Source organism: Mchenga conophoros, linkage group LG20, assembly GCF_057382185.1.
Source record: "Mchenga conophoros isolate Kocher_MC1m ecotype Shallow Benthic linkage group LG20, M_conophoros_male_GT1.1, whole genome shotgun sequence".
In the NCBI taxonomy this organism is placed as follows: domain Eukaryota; kingdom Metazoa; phylum Chordata; class Actinopteri; order Cichliformes; family Cichlidae; genus Mchenga; species Mchenga conophoros.
Window position 1 is genome coordinate 28,107,021 of NC_140545.1, and position 22,106 is coordinate 28,129,126.

Consider the following 22,106-nt stretch of genomic DNA (forward strand, 5'->3'; position numbering starts at 1 on the left):
TTTGACCTTGGGAACTAATGATGAAGATCAAGGTCAAATGCCAACCTAGGTACTCATGTGCCCCAAAGCCTAATATATTGTTGTTGTTGTTGTTGTTGGAAAACAATCCATAAAAATTATGAAGAACAACATTTTTACAGATTTTCACATTTGTTTGACCTTGACCTGAGTCAAACCAGCCCCACCTGTTACTGGTATCTACCTTCACACAAAATCGAAAAATGAACAGTGGATGCTAGACTGCTAACAGACAGACAAAGGTTAGATTCTAATAATTATTTGTTAATTAGAAACACATCCGCTTTCTAGGAACATTGGCTCATCATCTGTCATTTGTTTCCATTCCATTTCAACTAGTAATAATAATGATAACTCAGCTGAATGAAAGCATCTGCATCAGCAGCTTTATTTTAGTATACAATTTATTTCCTGACATGGAAGTGTATAGATCACATAGAACAGTAGTAAAATAACATTTTAAAAGGCCTGAAGGTTCCAGTTTAAAAATCCATATTTTCTGTAAAAATATGAGCATAAAAACATATGTCTATATGTCTTAGCCCTGTGAAAGATTAGTGACCTGTCCTAGGCTTACCCTCCCTCTCCTGTGACCGCTGGGATTGGATGAGAGGAAGAAAATTGGATGGATGGATGTACTACCAGCTGTTGTACATCTGTGGAGTGCTTTGTGGGAAATTCAGTAAATTATGAGGTGTAAATACCAAGTGTGAAGCACAGGTTTTGCACAGGGGAGTTAAATACAAATCTCATCCACATTTTTGCAAAACTTCAACTGTGGTGAAAAATTATCTTCATCAAAATTATTCAGCTGAAATGTTCCTGATGCAAATAAGGGCAAACTTACTGACGCCCCTTGAGCCTGTGATGTATTGTTGCTGCACTGCTGTGACTGTGACATCACTGGTGATAGCTGCTGTACAGCTACTGAAAAAAACATTGTTGGACCGAAGAAAGCAAAATTAACTTGTACCAGAATGATGGGAAGGAACCGCTTATGATCTGAAGCATTACAGATCACCTGCGCGAGCTGCCATTGGAACTGGGTCACTACTCTACCCAGATTCAGTCAAACGAACCACAGATGCCAACAGACTTAATAAACTGATCCGTAAGGCCAGCAATGTTGTGGGGATGGAGCTGGACTCCCTCAAGGTGGTGTCGGAGAGGCGGATGCTGTCCAAGATAAAGACAATGTTGGATAACACCTCCCACCCACTCCATGACATGTTGGTCAGTCACAGGAGCTCGTTCAGTGAGAGACTGAGATTACCGAAAAGCACCACTGAACGACACAGGAAATCATTCCTGCCTGTGGCCATCTCCCTGTACAACGCATCCACTTAACACACTGTTTGCTGCTACAGCTACACATGTTTCTTTCCAGCTATTTATTTATGAGTGACGTATGTATGTATGTATGTATATATATGTATATATATGTATATATTGTACTATTCTTAGTTAGCGTATTGTCTGTCTTGTCTTAATGTTGGTTTAAAATGGAGCACTGTAACAAAAAATAATTTCCCCCAGGGATCAATAAAGTATTCTGATTCTGATTATTTACTTTCAAACATTGAATTAAAGCTGAAGGTCTTCAATGAAACATGAATGAATGATTGGAAATGTATATCTCAAGGTTAATGTGTTCTTTTTTTATTCCCACCCTTAGCATTGGGTATTTTAGAAACCCCTACAAAGGTAAGATTTTAACTGAAACCTGGATGAATGCACAAAGAATCAGACAATTTTGCTTTATAATTTGATTATTCGTGATTCGAAGTAATGCACAAGTTCAATCCCTGACATGAATCCCTTTATCATTCATGTCAGAATCTTCAGTCCTTGTTTTCCAGCAAGTCATCCAGAATGCGCTCACACATGTACAGGCAACGAGGCACGTGGAAGAACCCTGAGGAACAGACGAAACAGCTACTTTACCATTATGTTAAAACAGAAAAGTTTTTCACAATAAAATGATTGTTGGGATTTTAAAACAATTGATGCAGCTAAAACACAGAAGAAAGACTCTTTCATGCTGATAGATGACAAATGAAAAAAACTTGTTTGGTTTGGTTTCCATGTGCTACTAGGCCAGCTTCAGTGCTGCTTGGCATTAATTTTCCAAGTTTCTAGAACTCTGTTGGAGGAATTAGTACTAATCTTTCAAGGTATTTCATCTGATGATTTGTGGAGACCAAACATCTTAGTCCAGTATCTCTCGAAGCATTCAGCTGGGGTGAGGTCTAAGGTCTGAATGGTTTGATAAGTATGAAAATAATGCAATTTGTATGCAATGGCTTTCACAGGGAGCAATGGAGAAGCGCAGCATCAAGGTGATGATTCAGAACAACCTTGTGTTCATTTATAGTGATCCTTTCCTCTAAAGAGATCATTGGAACCAAACCATCCATTCTCTTCTGCTTATCCAATTCAGGTTTGCAGTGCGAGAGGCGGGTTACACCCTGGACAGGTTGCTAGTCTGTCGCACTAACTGCATGTTTTTGGACCGTGGGAGGAGGTCAGAGTACCTGGAGAGAACCCACGCAAACATGGGGAGAACATGCAAAGCCCACACAGAAAGATCCTGGCCTGATGGTGGAATTAAACTCAGGACCTTGTTGCTGTGAGGACACAGTGTGAACCACTATTCCACTGTGCTGCCTTTGGAATCAAATCATTGTACAGGGTGGGCCATTTATATGGATACATCGTAATAAAATGGGAATGGTTGGTGATATTGAAGTCCTGTTTGTGGCACATTAGTATATGAGGGGGCAAACTCCTCAAGATGGGTGGTGACCATGGTGGCCATTTAGAAGTCGGCCATCTTGGATACAACTTTTGTTTTTTCAATAGGAAGAGGGCCATGTGACACAAAACAATGGTGTGCTTGGTTTCAACGTAACTTTATTCTTTCATGAGTTATTTACAAGTTTCTCTTTGTTCACAGCCATTGACATGTCGAAGAGGTTAACACGTGAGGAGCGGCTCGAAATTGTGTTGATATCTGGTGAACGCAGTAACCGGGTCATTGCAGCAGATTTCAATGCAAGACACCGTACGAGACCACCCATCTCCCATGCTACAGTTAGCAAACTGCTTGCTAAGTTTCGTGAAACTGGTTCAGAGTTGGATTTGCCAAAATGTAGACGTAAGAAAACTGTCACTAATGAAGAAACATCAGTGGCTGTCCTAGCTTCATTCAGCAAGAGCCCACAGCGTAGCACTCGCCACATGTCACTGGAGAGTGGCATTAGTCGAACATCCCTTCGGCGGATATTAGCTACTCACAAATGGCACCCTTACAAACTCCAGCTACTGCAGCATCTCAACGAGGATGACCCAGATCGGTGCACAGAATTTGCAGAATGGGTCAAACAAAAATTGGAACAGGACCCTCAGTTCACGCAGAAGATTTTGTTCAGTGATGAGGCAAACTTTTATGTGAATGGTGAAGTTAACAAACAAAACCACCGCTATTGGTCTGACACTAACCCACATTGGATGGATCCCTCCAAGACTGTTGGAACAACAAAAGTGATGGTTTGGTGTGGTATATGGGGTACAACGATAGTGGGTCCATTCTTCATCAATGGAAACCTCAAGGCCACTGGATATTTGAAATTGCTACATGATGATGTGTTTCCCTCTTTATGCACTGAAGCTGGCACGTTCCCTGAGTTTTTCCAGCAAGATGGTGCACCACCACATTATGGGTGCCAGGTCCGAGCATTCCTAGATAAACAGTTTCCTGGAAAGTGGATTGGTCGTCGTGGGCCAGTTGAATGGCCCCCAAGGTCTCCCGATCTGACCCCCTTAGACTTTTATCTTTGGGGTCATCTGAAGGCAATTGTCTATGGTGTGAAGATACGAGATGTGCAGCACCTGAAACTACAGATACTGGATGCCTGTGCTGGCATTTCTCCTGCGGTGTTGCTATCAGTGTGTGAAGAGTGGGAGAAGAGGGTTGCATTGACAATCCAACACAATGGGCAGCACATTGAACACATTTTATAAGTGGTCAGAAACTTGTAAATAACTCATGAAAGAATAAAGTTACGTTGAAACCAAGCACACCATTGTTTTTCTTGTGACATTACCAATAAGTTTGATGTGTCACATGGCCCTCTTCCTATTGGGGAAAAAAAACAAAGGTTGTATCCAAGATGGCCGACTTCTAAATGGCCACCATGGTCACCACCCATCTTGAGTTTGCTCCCTCACATATACTAATGTGCCACAAACAGGACTTTAATATCACCAACCATTCCCATGTTTTTACGGTGTATCCATATAAATGGCCCACCCTGTAGAAATGCCACTCATTTCACAGCAGAAACGATGGATCCCATAACTACTAGGGACAAAATTCAGTTTGTTTTTTTCCTCGTGTTTGTCATGCCATGTGGTAATGGCTGCAAGCAGATGCTGATAAAAAATAAATTTGGCTTCCATCACATAACTGTTATTGTCTCACAGCTTACCCAGAGACAGTCAGAATTAATAGACATGCCCAGCACCATCATTACATCCGTGTCAAATTATTAAACATTACAGAAATATGTGTTCCACTTTATACATTCTCCCTCATTTTTTTTACAACCTGGGGCCTAAAATATGCAGCACTCAACATCTTCACTGAAATTTGAGTGCAGATCAAGGAGTGTTGTGCAGGTAACTAAAACATACAAAGCCCATTTTACAAGTTACTCTACATTCTCCTGTCATTTATTTCCCTCATTTCAGAACTTCCTGCTGTTGCTACATCTTAACTATGCTCTTACCTTTAAAGGGACCGCCTTTAAAATCCAGTGCTACTTTCCCTTCTTGTGTCAAATAGCCAAACCACTCACCATTCTCAGCATCAGGAAACTGGAAACAGAAACACGCACGATCACCCAGCATTACATTCTTTAAAGTTCTCTCTTTGACATAATCAACAACGGTCAAAGAGCCTTAAATTAGCCTTTTACACTTGAAAAGTCATAGTTCAGCACTATTTAAGCTGGGATATGGTTAGTTTAGTATTGCATAAAGACTGAAAGCAGGGAAAACAATATCTTGGAGTCAAATTAAAATGGATTTTAAAAATAAAACTTTGGAATAATATTTGTTGGATCAGAATATGCTGAATGCAAACAAATATTTCCTAATAAACCTTCCATAACAAGGCGATCCGAGGTCAATTATTAATTGTAATCTGGTCTAATCTAATAATGAAACTCCAAACATGACTGTCCTTTATAAATTCCCCTTCATATTTCCTTCATGAAATTTTCCATCAAAGTCAGAGAAAGATGTGAGGGACAGTTTTTTAAGGACAAAGGAAAAGAGAAGTTCAGTGTGAACTCATACTAGACTCCATAATAATGTGACTTGTGTCTGCTGTGGTGAAACTAGTGTCGAAAGATGAGCTAATTTGATACTTTGTGAAAAACAGGATAGTCATTTTAAATAAACAGGAGTACACATATAGCCTTTAAAGTAAAATGAAATGGTTATCACAGTGAGACGAGTTTCTGCTCATGTCCAATCACATTTTCTTTTCCTGCTGGTAAATCTGACCCTGTGTAACTCCTGGCATTTGTGAGGATTTCAGTAACTGGAGTCAAATGAAAAAACACAATAATCCTAAAGCCTGCAATTTAGAAATAGACAAAAAAATGCAAACTGAATTATTATAAATGTAAATTCTTTTTAATATAACTCGTAATCTTCATTTATGTAGTATTTATACATATCTCTCCATCTACAACATCAACATAACCTCGTCATAGCCAGTCAATCTTGTTTTCTGCATTTTCTAACACTCTCTGTTTCAAGTAAGTTAAGCTCCGCCCAGCTAGGCTGTGGTTGGGGGGGTTGGGCTCCAGTTTCTCCATTCTTCATGCCTACTCTTCCTCATTTCATCACCTGCCTTACTTAGGGACAGAATCCAGCGTTCAGCTGCTGCCCGATTGTCAGTGTCGGGGAGTAACGGAATACATGTACTGCCGTTACGTATTTAAAATACAAAATATGAGTAATTGTATTCCGTTACAGTTACCGTTTATAAGGGTGGTATTCAGAATACAGTTACTTTGTTGAAATAAATGGATTACACGGCTCTTTTTCTGTTTCATATATTAGACTATGCTCTCTCTATTTTTGGGGGGTAATTCCACGCCGGTGGAAACCCAAACAAAACACGCATTAAGAGGCTCTAATGCCTGTGTCTCAATCTTGCGGCCCATGACACCTCTACTTGCGGCCCGCAAAATGACGTGAAGAAATATTTTTGAAAAAAAATTCTCAAAAATTATTTAATAAAAGGGCAATAGGCAGAGTGTTACAGACATAGACCTAAAGAATGTAGCCTCATGGGCAGTGTAGTCTGTGCTGCAGGGAGAATGGACTGCCATACCCGTTATGTTCCTGAGAGCGAGGGAGGGAGAAAAAAAGAGAGTGGAAAAGTACGAGTTGTCACAGAGCAGAAACAGGAGATGGAAGCATGTAAATATAATAATAACCACTTCAGTCAAAAAGAGTGCCTGACGAGCCCAGTTGTAAGTAAGCTATTAAGACTCGACTGTACAATGTGTTCGTGTTTTTCTCCGAAACAATAAGTTCAGTTGGAGCAGCCTTTCAACGCCTCTGTCTCTTGCTAGCAAAGTTGACCCAGACAACAAAGTAAAGTAAAGCTAGATTTCGGCTACGAGCCTGACAGAGAACCTAACGTATTAGACAGAGGTCCCTTTATGGTTTTACGCCTTTACGGTTCGGAGCCGCGGACCTGTTTTATATACATGTGGAATAGTTTTCTATACGAGATCGCTGCAAAAAGTGCAGCCTTACCTAATGTCCACCCTACTGTTACTCATTTTATATTAAGATTTAAAAATCTAGTTGGTATTGGTGTGGAGAGTAACCTTCAGTAAAAGTAATAAATCACACAGCAATGTCAGTGCGCCCCAGGGTGGCTGTGGCTACAATGTAGCTGCCATCACCAGTGTGTGAATGTGTGCGTGAATGGGTGGATGACTGGATATGTAAAGCGCTTTGGGGTCCTTAGGGACTAGTAAAGCGCTATATAAATACAGGCCATTTACCATAAATCACACAGCAATAGGACATTCATGTAGTTGTAAAAAAATTGATAATATATTAAGTAATCCAAAGTATTCAGAATACGTTACTCTCATTGAGTAACGTAACGGAATACATTACAAAATACATTTTGGGGCATGTATTCTGTAATCTGTAGTGGAATACATTTTAAAAGTAACCTTCCCAACACTGCTGATTGTCATAGTACCTCGATTGGTAATGATTTAGAATCCTTTGCTTATTCCCTGAATTCATTTCATTACTTCCACTACAGTGGTGTTCCATAATGGCACCTCCTGTCTCTGAAACTGTTCATGGGAGAGTTGGGTCAGTGCTGTAGAGTTCTGCTCCAGTGCTCCCTGGTCTTCACATACGTACCTCGCTCTTTTTTGGATGATCCTTCAAACTATTTGACCTTACTGGACTCCTCTGAGGTATGGCCTTGATCTAAGCAGAAGACTTCTTCCTGTCAAAGACTATAAAGACATATCCATTTGCTGACTGTAACAGTAAAGGACCCGACACGGCTCAGGAATCTCACTTTCAGGTTTATTTGCTCACATTGGTTCAGCGATTGTTACTTCTTGCAGCTACTCCTATCCGGCCCAGCTGCTACTTAAATGCAGCAGCAAATCTCCTCTTTACCACCACAGCCAGTCTGCATCTCACTTACCTCCATGGTGTCAGAATTGTGAGCTGAAGCAGAAGAGGAGCCTGCCAACACTTGTACCACTTCTGCCCCTTTGTGAGAAGGAAGCGGGTCTCCAATTGGCGGCACTCCTCGCTACTACCAGAGGCTGCTTTCAAGCCTGTGTAGGGCCTCCGCCTGACCCTGATCTTCATCTAAGCCTGCAGCCCTGCTGAGATCAACCAAAACCCAGGTCTTTGCAACCACCTCAAGGGTGAGTAAAAAAGAATTTTCTTCATGCTCACCCTGAGCCAGAAAAAAAAAAAAACCTCTTAACTGCCTTGTTCCATGGCCTGAACTGCTACAACTCCACCATTTAGGTCAGCCCAACCACCCAGACTGTTTACTGTTTCGTTTGGACTATATGGCTTTTTGTGTGTTTTTAGGTTTTGTTCCAAAACTTTACTCAACAAAAAAATCGTAGAGCCTTAAAGGTAAAAAGAGGAAGTTGCTGTTTCCTGCCTGCTTCCAGTCTTTAAACTAATCTCTGTAACATCAGGTAGTCGTTGATATTTCATATCAATAGGAAATTACTTATTTCTCAAAAATTTTAAATACTCAAAATATTTAATGACAAAAGCACAGAGTACTCTTGCTATGCCGTGTGGCCAGTGCCGTATCAACTCACATGGCTAAAAGTGTACTGGTAAACTTCTGAGAATATCTCCAGCAGCTCAGGCTTCCTGGTGTGACTGTAGGCCATGAGGAACGCGATGAGAGCCTCACAGTGTGGCCACCACAGCTTCATGCTCCACTCTAGCTGCTCAGACACAAAAGCAACATGGCTGATCATAAAGTGATGAATGCAAACTACTATTGAATGCAAATTGAAACAGAATTTTGTGTTTAATAAAAACATAATCATGTGTAGAGATGACAGGTTAACCTGTGTGGGGCAGTGACCATCCACATCCAGGAAGTAGAAGAGGCCACCGTGTTCTTTGTCCCAGCCATACTGATAAGGGAGCTCCACAAAGTTTCTGATGGCAGTTCTGTGTATTTCCTTGTCCCCGGACTGTGCACCGTACAGCATCAAGAACCAGCCTGCTTCCAAGGCATGGCCTGAGTCAGCACCAGTTATTAGTGGGAAGGACAAAAAAACATGGAAAATGATGAAGTGAGCAACTAAGGAGAGGACAAGAGTGTAATATCTGTTTCCACAGGGACGGACTTTGCTCATAGCCATCTGGGTCAGCAGGCTGTGGAGCATTTACCTGGATTCTGCAGTCGGCCCTGGCAACCCGGCAGTTCAGATCCATCCACTGACACGTTCTCTAAGATAGCTGTGCCAGCTCTCTGCATTAAAAGATGCAGAAGATGAGAAGGAAAAATAACTGTATTTATGAATAGAAGGTACTTGATAAAATATACAACTGTGACAGAAAAAGCAGCAGAGTGTTTGTCTGTGTCCAAACCTGGATGTGCTGTAGGATCTGCTCTACACACCAGTTTCCCAGTTCTTTGTACTTCTGAGCAACTTCCTGTCCACGGCCTTCGGTTAACTGTTGCACCAGGCACATGAGCATCATGGGAACTGACAAACTGTTGATAGGAACCTCCCCGGGAAGTTGGGGCCGGCCAAGGCCTGAAGGGTCTACCTGAACCCAGTAAATTAGCTGTTCCATCATCTGCTCAGCTTCCAGCTGAAACACATAAGAGGGGTGAGAGATAATGTTGTAGAAATGGTAACATAGCTATAACTCAAACTCAAACACTCTGCTTCTGAGGTGGGCATGTTTTTTATGCCAATTGTATGATCAGAATGAATGTCAGAAGAAAACTAAACTTAACAATCACAAAAAAATTAGTGTTTGGCAGATTATTTCTTTGTTGTAACAATGTTTATTGGCATTAAATCTTCTACTGCCGGAAAGTCTGTTTATTTCCCCTTAATTAATTCAATAAATTCCACCTTTACAGCAGCTGTATATGGTCTGGTATAAAGATCAAAGATAGCTAGTGAAACGTCTGCTTACAGTCTGCTGAATTCAATTCTGTAAGATTCTGACAAAGAGCATCAGGTCAGCTGATCACACAAAGAAACTACTGCAGCTCAAAAACAAAATTCAACTCAATTCAATTTTATTTATATAGCGCCAAATCACAACATAAGTCGCCTCAAGGTGAGTTGTGATTCTTTTTCCTACACTGAGCTACTACAATTGATTTTGAGATTCCTCTGAATCCCACTTTAAGCCCTGACTGCACTGGTTTTCCTGTTTAGATTCAATTCAGTTCAATTCAATAAAACTTTATTGATCTCAAAGGTTGACCCAGAAGGAAATTTGGGTAATCGGTGTGTGGAGTTAATGCCACCCTCTATAATGTAGGCAAAAGAACAGTTGTTTTGGAAAATTCTCTTCCACTGATTAAAACTAAATAATAATAATAATAATAATAATGGATACTTTATTGATCCCCATGGGGAAATTACTTGTTTTTCTCTGCATTTGACCCATTCACTCTGTGAAGCAGTGGGCAGCCCACTAAGCAGGCGCCCGGGGAGCAGTGTGTAGGGACGGTACCTTGCTCAGGGGTACCTCAGGGTAGCCGTTAAGTGGATTCGAACCGCCGACCTTCCGATCATGGGGCGACCACTTTACCTACTGAGCTATCCCTGCCCCATAAATACATTTATTAGAAGTTGTATTTAGATTTGAATAACATTTGTATTGTCATGTACTAATAGTGTTTTATTATCACAACAACATGGGTTGAGTTCACTTTGCATAGTAGCTTGTAGCAGAATTGTCCTTCAAACTTTTTAGGTTTTTATGTTTCAGAGCCTGATCTTTTTGACTTTTTACTTGATCCTTTACTGCATTTCTTTAACACAAGAAAAGGCACCCATGAAAAAAATGCCAAATACTAGTGTAATTAAATAAAAGGGTTTTTTTCGCATAGAATTTTTGGAAGACTTCTTTCCACTGCACTGATCAATAATAACTAGGAACAGAAATGTCAATAGGCTTAAGATAAGGCAACTAAGAGAGGTGGCAAACATATGGTATAACTAAAGAAGATTACACTAACAGTTACATATACCTGCATATCCTTGTCACCAGTTAGCCTGCTCAGTTCATCCATAGCCATGATGTAGAAACACTCACTGAATATGGTTCTCTGAACTTTGAGCGCTTTACCATCTCTCGTCAGGCAGAAGGCACATTTCCACTGACCGCTGCTACTGGACACACGAGCAAACTTTCTCAGGAATGCTCCTCCTATGATTCAGACAGAACAACAGAACATTGGTATGAACCCACAGGAAGCTGTTCACTGATAGAGAAAATATAAAAGAATCATTCATTAAGATTTCAGAACATCTATTCTCAGACTTCAAAAACAACAAGAGTGAAATTGTGCAGAAAATCAGCGATATGAGTCACGGACCAGATCAGCCATCAATGGGGCTATGTGCCACCTGAAGCTGGCAGCAGGTGGCAGCACATCACCATCGGTTAGACCAGTGGTTCCCAAACTTTTTTTGCTGGGCCCCCCCTTTGTTTTACAAGAAAGATGCTATTTTACATGTAGTTGTTTTTTTCCTGTGTAATAATATTCAACATTTCTATTAATACTTTTTTTTTTTTTTTTTTTTTTAAATGCCTCTCTGTGCAAAATGGGTTTAAAAACAAACAACTGTTGGATACCGTTTGTCCGTGATAGACAGGGGGAACAAATTACGGCAGGGTTAGCCTGATATTATTTGTATCCCACTGTAACTTTACTGTATAAAGAGCTAACATCTCCAAAATGTCAGGAGTAGTTAGTCATTACAAGAAGTGTTTGTGAACTAAAAATCAAGAATGTGGGATACTGTTTGTCCGTGATTTGAAGAGCCCGACGTTTGCTCCCAACGCAGGGGAAACAAATTCTGTCGGGGATACCTACTTTGGCACGACACCGGGCTGATTTGGCTTTCTCCTTTGCTACAATAAAACTTGCTTTCACAACAGCTTCACTTTGTGATTTTGCTCTGGTGAAAAACGTCTGCTGAAATGTCAGATTCTTCTTTAGCTCTTCTACCTTCTGTAGTTTATGCATTTAGGTTTTTCAGCTAATCCTGATGTTTTGTCTCGTAGTGCCGTCTTAAATTAAATTCCTTAATTACAGCCACATTAGCTCCACTAATAAGACACACGGGTTTACCAGCAATGTCTGTTTAACCTATATTCAGTCACCCACTGGCACTGAAAGGCTCTGCTTTCAGAATCAACTTTTCTCTCCACCATTGTGAGCGGCTAGCTGCGCAATAACAGAAGTTTGACTTGATTGACGCGGGAATGTTCCCAGTTAGCCTAGCGTTCAGCAAGGAGGCTGCAGCGCTGCATTATGGGATCTGTTGTTTGCATATTATTAGCGCCTCATATCGCCGGGCCATGCATAACAATAATAATAAATCTATATAAAATTATCTCGCGGGCCGGATATAAATGTACGCTGGGCCGGATGTGGCCCGCAGGCCTTGACTTTGACACATGTGATCTACAGCAATGACATCATAATGTTATTAGGATTGGAAATGCGTAGTTGGATGGTAACAAAGAACTGGGGGGATTGTACTACCAGAAGGCAACACTGCAGACATCGAAGATAGCTACCTTGGAATCCCACAGGCAAATGGGACCCATGAAGAAGCCGCTAGGAAAGCCACAACCACCAAATACATCCAGAGAGTAAGGTGTTCTGAGGAGTCAGCTGAACAGGAAGAACAAGATCCGGGCTATCAACAACTACGCAGTAACGGTCATCAGATACCCTGTTGGGATCATCAGCTGGCCAACGGAGGAGACAGAAGACACTGACATCAAGACAAGAAAACTCCTTTCCATGCATGGAAGGTTTTTAAGTCCAGCACCCTGAGCCTGCTATTCAGACTGTAACAACAAAGATCCAAGAGTATATCACAAAGACCCCCAACTGACCATGTGCTTAGTGAATATCTCAGACAGCTGAAATCCAAGAAAGAAGAGGAGCAAAAAGAGAAACCATCATGTAAAGACAGCCCCTGTAAGGCATGTACCACTGGCAGAAGAATTGGCTGATATCAATATACTACCAATGGTTTGACAATCATGACATCACAGGAACAAGCTCTAAGCACACGATCAGTAGAGTCACAGAGAAATTTCTGCCTGTATGTGCAACATACCTTTATTTACCAACATACCTGTAGTGCATTTATGCTCATGCTAGTGTGCTGAATCGGTTTAATTTTGTCCTTTCACAAAGTCCTAAACAGTGGCATCATCATACATCTGCTACACTACACTGTCATGATCCCGGGATCTGTGGATTTTCTTGTAGAATTTCATAAAGTGTGTTTAGCTTGTTTTATATTCTTTAATTCTAGTTTCTATTTTGACTCTTCTTGGGTTCTGTATTTTAGTGAATTAGATCTGGGTTGTAGCTCTGTTTACTCAGTTTTCTAGCCCTTTGTGATTCTCTCTGTGTCCCTTTGTATTTTGTGTTGCTTTGTGCTTTAGACTTTGTATTTACGTTTATGGATTTTTACAACTCATTAAACAGCTTGTCTCCTGAGTCAACATTCGAGTCCTTAGCCTGCAAATAGTGACAATAACAAGCCAGATGGTCTCTCACTTCATCAGGTCAGAGGATGTGTTTTCCAAAAAGAATTTTAACTGATCTGAAATGAACAGTTTTCCACTTTTCCTCAGTCCATTTCAAATAATCTTTGGCCAAGAGAAGAAGGTAGCTTCCTCTTTGTGTTATAGAGCTTTAAACTTTAATCTTTAACTTTAATCAGGAAGTGTTCCCGATCCTATGCAGTGATTCCTCTGACAGAATCATGCCTAGTTTTACTGCAGTGCCACCTGAGGGTCCAAATATCACAGACATTCAACTCGGGAACAGAGATTTCTCAACATTAGCTGACTCTTTTGTTGATAAGGAACTATAGATGATGAGATATTTTTGCCATTTTACGTTGAGGAACATTATTCTGGACTAATTTCACAATTTATCCGGTTGTTCAGTCTGACGTCACTAGCCGTGTCTGGACCTAAACTCCGCTGCAGGTCCATATATCAAACGATCACTATGGCATTACTGAGAGTTGAAAAACTGTCTAAAGTCTTTCATCTTTAATAAAATGATCAGCGTTCTGCTCTACCAGGTGAAACAATTGAGTTTAAGATCCAGGCATCCATGAAAACGGAATTTATGACATTTAACGGAGTTAGAAGTTAGCAGGGAGTTAGTTCGCTAGCTTCTATCTAAATACAATATAGCATGTCCTGACTGCGGGGTTTTGGAAACAAATTAAAACGTACAGCTCTGCTATCACTTCCAAAATAAATGAAGACAGAAAACTAAAAAGCAGTGACGTTTGTAGGGTTACTGAAGTTGGGCTAGCTGGTATATAATGATGTGCTACGTGACCGCTAGCGACACAGCTATGTTAGCATAATATAAACAAGCTAACTTTTTTTCCCACTCGATAAAAGTTAACGTGAGTGTTCTCGGTCGTCAGGAACAAATGTAATCGCATGGCAGGATGCTGTAAAAGGACCAAACTTCATATACTGCTGCATGGGCTGGGCTGTAGTTACATCCTAAGGTTTTAAAAACTGAGCTTAAATAAATGATTAGCGGTAATAAAAGCCGAGGAAGGTCAACAGTGATCACTGAGTGTTTTAGGAGCTTTTTGAGATCAAATAGAAGAAAATACAAAACATTAAACATGTTAACAACACAAAAGCCATATTAAACGCAGACTACTTTAGGCCCGGAAGTAGGATTCGTCGCGTCATCACTGAACAACCGGATAGACAGTTTTTTCCTTTGAAATTCTCTACTGTGGCAACATCACTAACTTGTATAAAGAAATGAAAGCTTTATCCCAGAACAAGCAGCAAAAGATAAAAGAAAGGAAATCACTCAGACGGACTTACACCCTCATGGCATCATATCACCCCAAATAGAGCACTTCGCTCTCACACTGCTAGGCTACTTGTGGTTCCCAGGATATTAAAAAGTACAATGGGAGGCAGAGCCTTCAGCTTTCAGGCCCCTCATCTGTTGAAGAGGCTCCAAGCTTGGATTTGGGAGACAGATACCCTCACTACTTTTAAGATTAGGCTTAAAGCATTCCTTTTTGACAAAGCTTATAGTTAGGGCTGGATCAGGTGACCCTGAATCCTCCCTTACTTATTCTGCAATAGACTTGGGCTGCAGGGGGCTTCTCATGATGTACTGGGCATTTCTCCTTCTCTCACTCCTTTTTATTCACCATTTGTTTATACACCCCCTCTGCATTTAATTACGAGTTATTATTAATCTTTGGCTCTCTTCCACAGCATGTCTTATGTCTTGTCTTCCTCCCTTCACCCCCAACCGGTTACAGCAGAAGACTGCCCCTTCCTGAGCCCGGTTCTGCTCCTAAAAGGGAGTTTTTCTTTCACACTTCTGCCTAATTGCTTGTTCATAAGGGGTTTCTCTGTACTATTGTAGGGTCCTCACCTTACAATATTAAACATCTTGTTGTTGCGGTGATTTTGCGCTATATAAGTAAAATTGAATTGAACTGAACTGAATTGAATGTCCAAGAGACCAGTGATGAAATCACTCTGGTGCCCAAGGAGGCAGCCAGTGACAATGGAGGAGCACCTCAGGAGGTTTGGCTGGAGGTCAGCAGCACCTGAGGTGAAGAAAACCATTTGGAGGCTGTTGGCGACAGAGAGTACAGAGTACCTCTGGTGCCTTTGCTGGAGGCCAGTGACAAAGGCCATGGAAACCCTCTGGAGGCCAGTAATGAAGGAAACTCTCTAAAGGCTGGGGGAGGCGTAGGCGACAGGATACCGCTAGTTATTTGTCTGGGGGCTAGTGATGATGGAGGAGATGGATCTCCTCAGGAGGCCCAGCAAGTGACCCCCTGTGAAGACTGAGACCCTCATGCACTTAAGACTTTGAAGTGTTGGGGATCCGTGGCAGCGTAGAATGTTGAATCGTAGAATGCCTAGACTTGGGGTTCACTAAAATCTCAGGACTCTAAGAAGATGCAGGAAGCTCAGGATTCTCAGGATATGCAGGATATCATAAAGCTTAGGCTGTGCAAGGCTCACAAAGTACTTTGAAGGCTCACAAAGTACTTTGAAGGCTGGGTGAGGCTGTGCAGGACCCATAGCTGACTCTGGAGCCTAGGGCAACACAGGATGCTCAGCCAACACTGGATGCTGGGTCTGTGGAAGGCCCTCAACTGAGGCTGAAGACTGTGGCACCGCAGGCTGTGTAGTCTCTCCTGGCAACTGGGACTCCAGAAGGTCCTAGCTCAGACCACACTGCAGGCATGAAGCTGGCCAGTCCAAGTACAAAGGATGTTAGCAGCCATGAGTAGATGCTCAGTCCTTATCAGACACACGATCTTTGGTGAGGTCCTAGGTGGTGCAACAGCCTCTAAAACTCAATTTCTGATTGAGATGCTTTAATAATAATAATAATAATAATAATAATAATGGATTGCATTTATATAGCGCTATTCGAGACCCTCAAAGCACTTTACAATTCCACTATTCATTCACTCTCACATTCACACACTGGTGGAGGCAAGCTACAGTTGTAGCCACAGCTGCCCTGGGGCAGACTGACAGAAGCGAGGCAGCCATATCGCGCCATCGGCCCCTCTGGCCATCACCAGTAGGCGGTAGGTGAAGTGTCTTGCCCAAGGACACAATGACCGAGACTGTCCGAGCCAGGGCTCGAACCGGCAACCTTCGGATTACAAGACGAACTGCCAACTCTTGAGCCACGATCACCCCTTTAGCGATGTAAAACTCAGTTTCAGAGTTGGCTGGCTCAGCAGCAGTCACCTCAACCTAAGATTTTACAGAGATGAAACTCCCCGGGTGGCCCAGCAAGTGACCTAAAGGATGTGTGTAGCAAGGAAAGCGGATGGAGCTGCAGGCTCTGGCTGGTGTCAACGTCGGCAGGTACAGGCTGAGTGCCCGAAACAGGTGCCCCACTTCTTCCCGGATGAAGGAATAGGGAGTGCAGCAGTTACAGGGTCCTGATCCTCAGGCCACCACTCCACCAACAAAAGGATTAAAGAGGAGTAGTATGAAGTGCGAGCTTGGAAGCAGCTCTGGTGGGGGTAAGCCGAACAAAAGGGAAATAAGTTTGTTCAAGATGGAAAAAGTCTTTGGGCTGGGGAAAGAGTTTCTGCCTCCAAAAGCCAAGTTTATCTCCCTTAAAAGTTACAGAGCTGGTGAGTGGGTGGCCAGTGTGCAATCTCTGCACAGAAAGGGCCCAGCAAGGTGGTGAAGTCGAACTCAGGACCAGGACTAACCATCACACCATCGTGCTACCCTTTATATAGATAGCTTCTCTAAACTGATTTGAGAAGATAATAATTTGTTATTATTGGGAGCTATCATGTCAGAATGCTCCCTAACTGCCGATATTTTTCACCTTTTTAATGTGCAGTACCGGTCCATGAGTCGTTTGGTACCGGGCCGCGAGAGTAGAGGCTCAGGTGTGAAATGTATAGTTTTCAGGGTTTTTATCGGTCTGCAGCGTTATTTTGTTATCGTTTTTACCGTTAACTCGGTTTTCCTGGGTCTTTTCACGTGTGTTATGAATAAATCTTTTTTTCTGTTGTATCTATCCGCGACACCTTAAAGGCCAGTCCGTGAAAATATTGTCAGGCATAAACCGGTCCGTGGTGCCAAAAAGGTTGGGGACCGCTGGCCTAGAATGTTAAAAAAACAAACTCATAAAAGCAGAAATAAATTGATTGCTAAGATATGAGACCTTTCAAGTCAGTCAAGTCAATGATTAACATTTATCGTTTGTGATATAAATACACAGTAAATGCATATTAAAAAAGATGCAAGAAACCTTTATTATGTGCTGCTCTCGGTAACAGCGACTGGACGCTGTCATTTCTGAGAAAAACACAATGCTCATGATACAGAGCTGTATAGTCAAGCATTACATTCACACTCACCAACTGTTGCTGCTTCAAGGATTTCAGGCTTGTGGAAGCGATCCATGGTTCGGTACAAGCGACAATACATCCACACCTGTGAGACACATATATAGCAAAATCTTCACACTGAACAACCTAATGTAACAGCAGATTATTACAATCACTGTCGAGGTTCACCTGTCTACCCTGCAGCCAGACATATTTCAGCTCATCATAGATCTTCCCATCCTTTCCAATACACGTGAAGAAGCCTCTAAAATAGAAAGCAAAAGAACTCATTACAAGGATTTGGACAATATAGCAGTACAAACATATTCCAGTGTAAAGGCAGTACCCATGTACTCTGTCAAGAGAGTATTTGAGCCAGAAGTCCACTACATTGTCCAACTGTTTCCGAATGTTCTCTCGACACTTTTCAAGCGTCACCACTGACATTGTTCCTGTTCAAAAAGAACATTAAAATTAGTTTGTGAAAAAAATTTATGGATTCTTGGTTTATAGTTATATGTTTAAAGTGTAAAGGTGGTACTGAAACTGTAGAATTATGCAAATATGTCTCTATTTAAATCTGCAAAAATATTGTGACTGTAATAATATGACTGTAATTGACATTTTTTTAGAAGTTGGAATAGGTTTTAGGTGGGATAACAGAAAAGTGAAACAAGGGCAACACAAGCTTGTAAAAGTGGTGCAATTTAAAAACAAAGAGGTGGAAAATCCTAAATAAATCTGATTATTTAGTACATGACTGGGTGTAAAAAGTGTACCACTGAGAGGCTGACTTGGGACAAAAATGGGGAAGGGCTCATGACTGTTGTGAAAGACTGCATGGACCAACCGTTCAAGAAACTTGAAATAACATTTTTGAAAATAACATTAGAGGAAGTCAGTGTCTTTGAAACACACACACACAGTCCAGATAAATCTCTGTATGTAAGAGACAAAGCTGGAAACAAATACAGAATATTCACCTATAAAAAACAAACATGATTCTCTCATGGGGTTTGCTGCTCAGTGATTTTTCAGAGAGAAAAGAAATTGTTGCAGCTTCCACATAATTAAATAAAAAGTGTAAAGAAAGTTATATCCTTTGTAAGTGAAACTGTCTGCTTTGCAACCACTGCACCAGATTCATGCTTTGGCAGGTAACTCTGTTCTCCAAATGGAATTCTTTTTGCTTGAACCAACCTGACTGAAAACCGTTTGGAGGTTGGTCGCTGCTATTAAACTAATGCCCAAACATAATCTTACCAATATACCAGCATAACATCACGGGTGGATGTAGTTCAGCTCATCTACTAATCAGAGGGTTGGTGATTTAATGCCTGGCTGCTTCAGTCTGCACATCAAATATCCTTGGAGTATGAATGTGTGTGGATGGTAGATAGTAAGCACAGAAAGAACTTGTGTGACTGAGACAAGTTGTGTGAAGTGTTTTGAGTGCGCAGAGTAGAAAAGTGCTATACAAGAACCAGTCCACTTACCATCATGCTACTTAACCAGACAAAAGAACTAACACTTACAGGTTCATTACTGCATGACTCAATCACAAGAAACTGCATTACTTTTGCAACCACTCCATTAGGAATGCCAACTGTCCATACTGAGCGTATCACCCCTGACACAAAGTTGCTTTGGGTGTACTTGATTATTGTGTATTGTCTAGATCAGATGTTGAAAACCACTGGGTGTGCTGTGAGAGATCAGCAGATGTGCAGTGGGAAATTACAGTGGAACCGCGACTTACGAATACCCCATTTAACGAAAAATTCAAGTTACGAAGGCACTGAACGGCAATATTTTTGCCCGTGTTACGGCAAAATGCCCGTGTAACGAAATCCGCTGGCTCTGATTGGCTGAGCCCACAATGCCTTCCGAATCATGTGACAACCCCCTTAGCTTTCGTACTTGCGCTTCGCTGTTCCACTTGAACGACGTATTGTTGTTGCAGATAGCAATTAGCCTATAGGAGGAGTCATGTCATATAGAGGAACAAACAGTACTCCAAGAACAGACAAAGCCCAGCAGAAACCTTGAAGAGGAGCCTCATCTGCCCCCACCCCCGAAGAGCTTCAGAAAGGAGAGAGATCAGAGGCAAGAAGAGGGGTCCCTATTTGCCTCCAACTCTCTCAACAACACCAACGACCAGGACCAGGGACCACGACCTTCCCCAGTCCCCCAAACCCCTGACACGCCATCACCCTCCTCCCCCTCCCTACACCTGAAATTCACTGAGGAGATGATGGAGCGGGTCAATGCTGGGCTCAGATCTACCCCCGTCCCCAATCCCTTTTTGTCCCCCATAAACCCCCCACCAGAGCAGCCAAAGGTTCGCCATCGAGCCCCACCCTCAACAGAGCAATCGAAGTCACATTGCCCAGCCTCATCCCCCTTAGTTCCTCCTTACCACCTTCATGCCCTGTCTCCGCAGTCTGATGTGTGATGTGTGGAGGGTCCGGGCTGCGAGGATTATGGCAGTGGTGACTTTTCCCAGGAGAAGCTGGGACCCTGTTTACTAGAAGGTTTTAAAATTTCTGTACTTTTAGGTGACAGAAGGAGACATGTGGCCTGGTCAAAACACAGAGAGCTGCACCCTAAAAGATCTTTAAATATATTAAACATACCTTGTGTGCCACAGACTGCTCCCAAACACGAGGGGGGCAAATAATACCTCTAAAACACTTAAGTTGGCTTTATTAAACGTTAGATCTTTAGCTGGGAAAACATTTTTAATTAATGATTTAATCACTGAGCTCAGCCTTGATTTTATGTTTTTAACTGAAACTTGGTTGGACCAAAGTAACAGTGGAGCTGTTCTCATCCAGACGACCCCTCCTAACTACAGTTTTATCAGTAAGGCCAGGGTGAGCAGGAGAGGAGGGGGTTGCCGCCCAGGGTGAGGACAGCCAGGTCTCAACATCTGCCCCAGTCACCAGAGGAGGCAGCTGGGGGTGCCCGATTTGAGCTATGAGCGTGCTTGTTGCCAAAGGCAGCGATCTAATTGGTCAAATCTGTTTATTTGGATGCAAAACATCGGAAAAATTGAGCTTGGTTCGAAAAAATAAATGCAACGTCCATTAAATCCATGAAGAATCGGTGAGTCTGAAAAATATTTTTAAGACAATTTTTTTTACCATGATGTACATTTGTTAAGCTAGCTAAAGATAAGCATAGAGAACATAGTCCACAGGCAAAAAGTGTCTCGAAACCTCACACATGTGACATCATCATGTCAAATATCTGTAGACATTTACACTCAGAGGAAGCTTTTTGAAAGTAAAAATGATCACATTTGTAAAGTTACACATTAAAAATTGTGTGTAAAAAGGGACTTTTTTGTTGAAATCGGTGTATATTTTTGTGTAAATTAAAATTCCTTTGTCTGATGTGAATCATAACTTATTACCATACCACATACATTTGTGAGGTTTTTGAATTTAACCTCTCTCCATAGGGGCTTTAGTTTTCCCATAATAACACCACTTACTTATTATTAGATGACCAAAGGCTATTAGAGAGATAACTTTATGCCACAATAGCCAACAATAACACTGTCATCTTACATTTAAACTAGCTCATGCAAAAAAAGCAATATTAACTATACTAGCAAGGTATACTGTTTGGTTTAAAAACTATTAATTTCACCAAGGATTTCTAATTTCCTTTTCCCTGTGTTGCAAAAACAACAGAAAGTCATTTCCGTGCTGTCAGCCATGTAAAAAGGACAAACGGTGCCTTTGGTAGCCGTCTCAATGCGTTCATATTGAGAAAAGGACTAATAAAGCTGCCATTACCTTCAAGTTGAAATAGTGAAGAATAGTCTGTCCAGCTGCTCCGTTCGCTAGCTCTGTTAATCACATGATCAGATAAGGAAGTGGACAGCGGGTCACGCGGCCACTTGACTCGTCATTTTTTTTTTTTAGGGTCTCTCAAAGTAACTTCCAGGGGGGGTTCGCTTGCCTTCGACTTCCTTTTGGAGTAACTGTTTGTCGGTACTTTTCAGGACATCAAAATCACGTTTCCTAATCAGACCTGCAGATTGTACAACCGCTTATTCCGCCATCTTCCCCTCCCCCCCCCTCCTCCGTGAGCCGTCATTTGGTTTTGTTTTGTTTTGTTTAATTTAGTTATATTTTGCACACATTTACAATCTCTCATTGGGAGACAACATTGGTGCAACAACATCTTGAAATGTTGAGTAAGAAAACAAAAGAGATAGGAGAAGACTAACAGAAAAACAAAAAACAATATAAATATGTGTGAAGGCCATTCTTATGACATTTAACAATATCCTTTCCGTGAACACTTTAACATACATGCGGCTTACTTGGTACACCAAACGAAACATATTCATTAAAA

At 41.6% G+C, this 22,106-nt stretch overlaps 1 protein-coding gene across 1 annotated transcript; it reads right to left on the reverse strand.

The window, feature by feature from the left end:
- Positions 1-382: 382 nt before the first annotated feature.
- renbp (renin binding protein) lies at positions 383-21,782 on the reverse strand. Its single transcript, XM_085259974.1, has 11 exons — positions 21,542-21,782; positions 18,082-18,187; positions 17,925-18,000; positions 17,766-17,841; positions 10,844-11,022; positions 9,214-9,441; positions 9,013-9,094; positions 8,685-8,860; positions 8,427-8,558; positions 4,809-4,896; positions 383-1,933 (listed from the first exon to the last, which is right to left on the reverse strand). Exons 2-11 carry the CDS (start codon positions 18,180-18,182, stop codon positions 1,860-1,862), a joined length of 1,212 nt encoding a protein of 403 aa, XP_085116100.1. The 5' UTR covers positions 18,183-18,187; positions 21,542-21,782; the 3' UTR covers positions 383-1,859.
- Positions 21,783-22,106: the final 324 nt, after the last annotated feature.

Coding starts and splice junctions, on each gene's coding strand:
- renbp (XM_085259974.1), bottom strand. CDS start 18,182: ATGTCAGTGGTGACGCTTGAAAAGTGTCGAGAGAACATTCGGAAACAG. Junction 8,861..9,012: donor GGGCCGACTGCAGAATCCAG/GTAAATGCTCCA, acceptor GTGCTGACTCAG/GCCATGCCTTGGAAGCAGGC. Junction 1,934..4,808: donor TAAAGGCGGTCCCTTTAAAG/GTAAGAGCATAG, acceptor TCTGTTCCTCAG/GGTTCTTCCACGTGCCTCGT.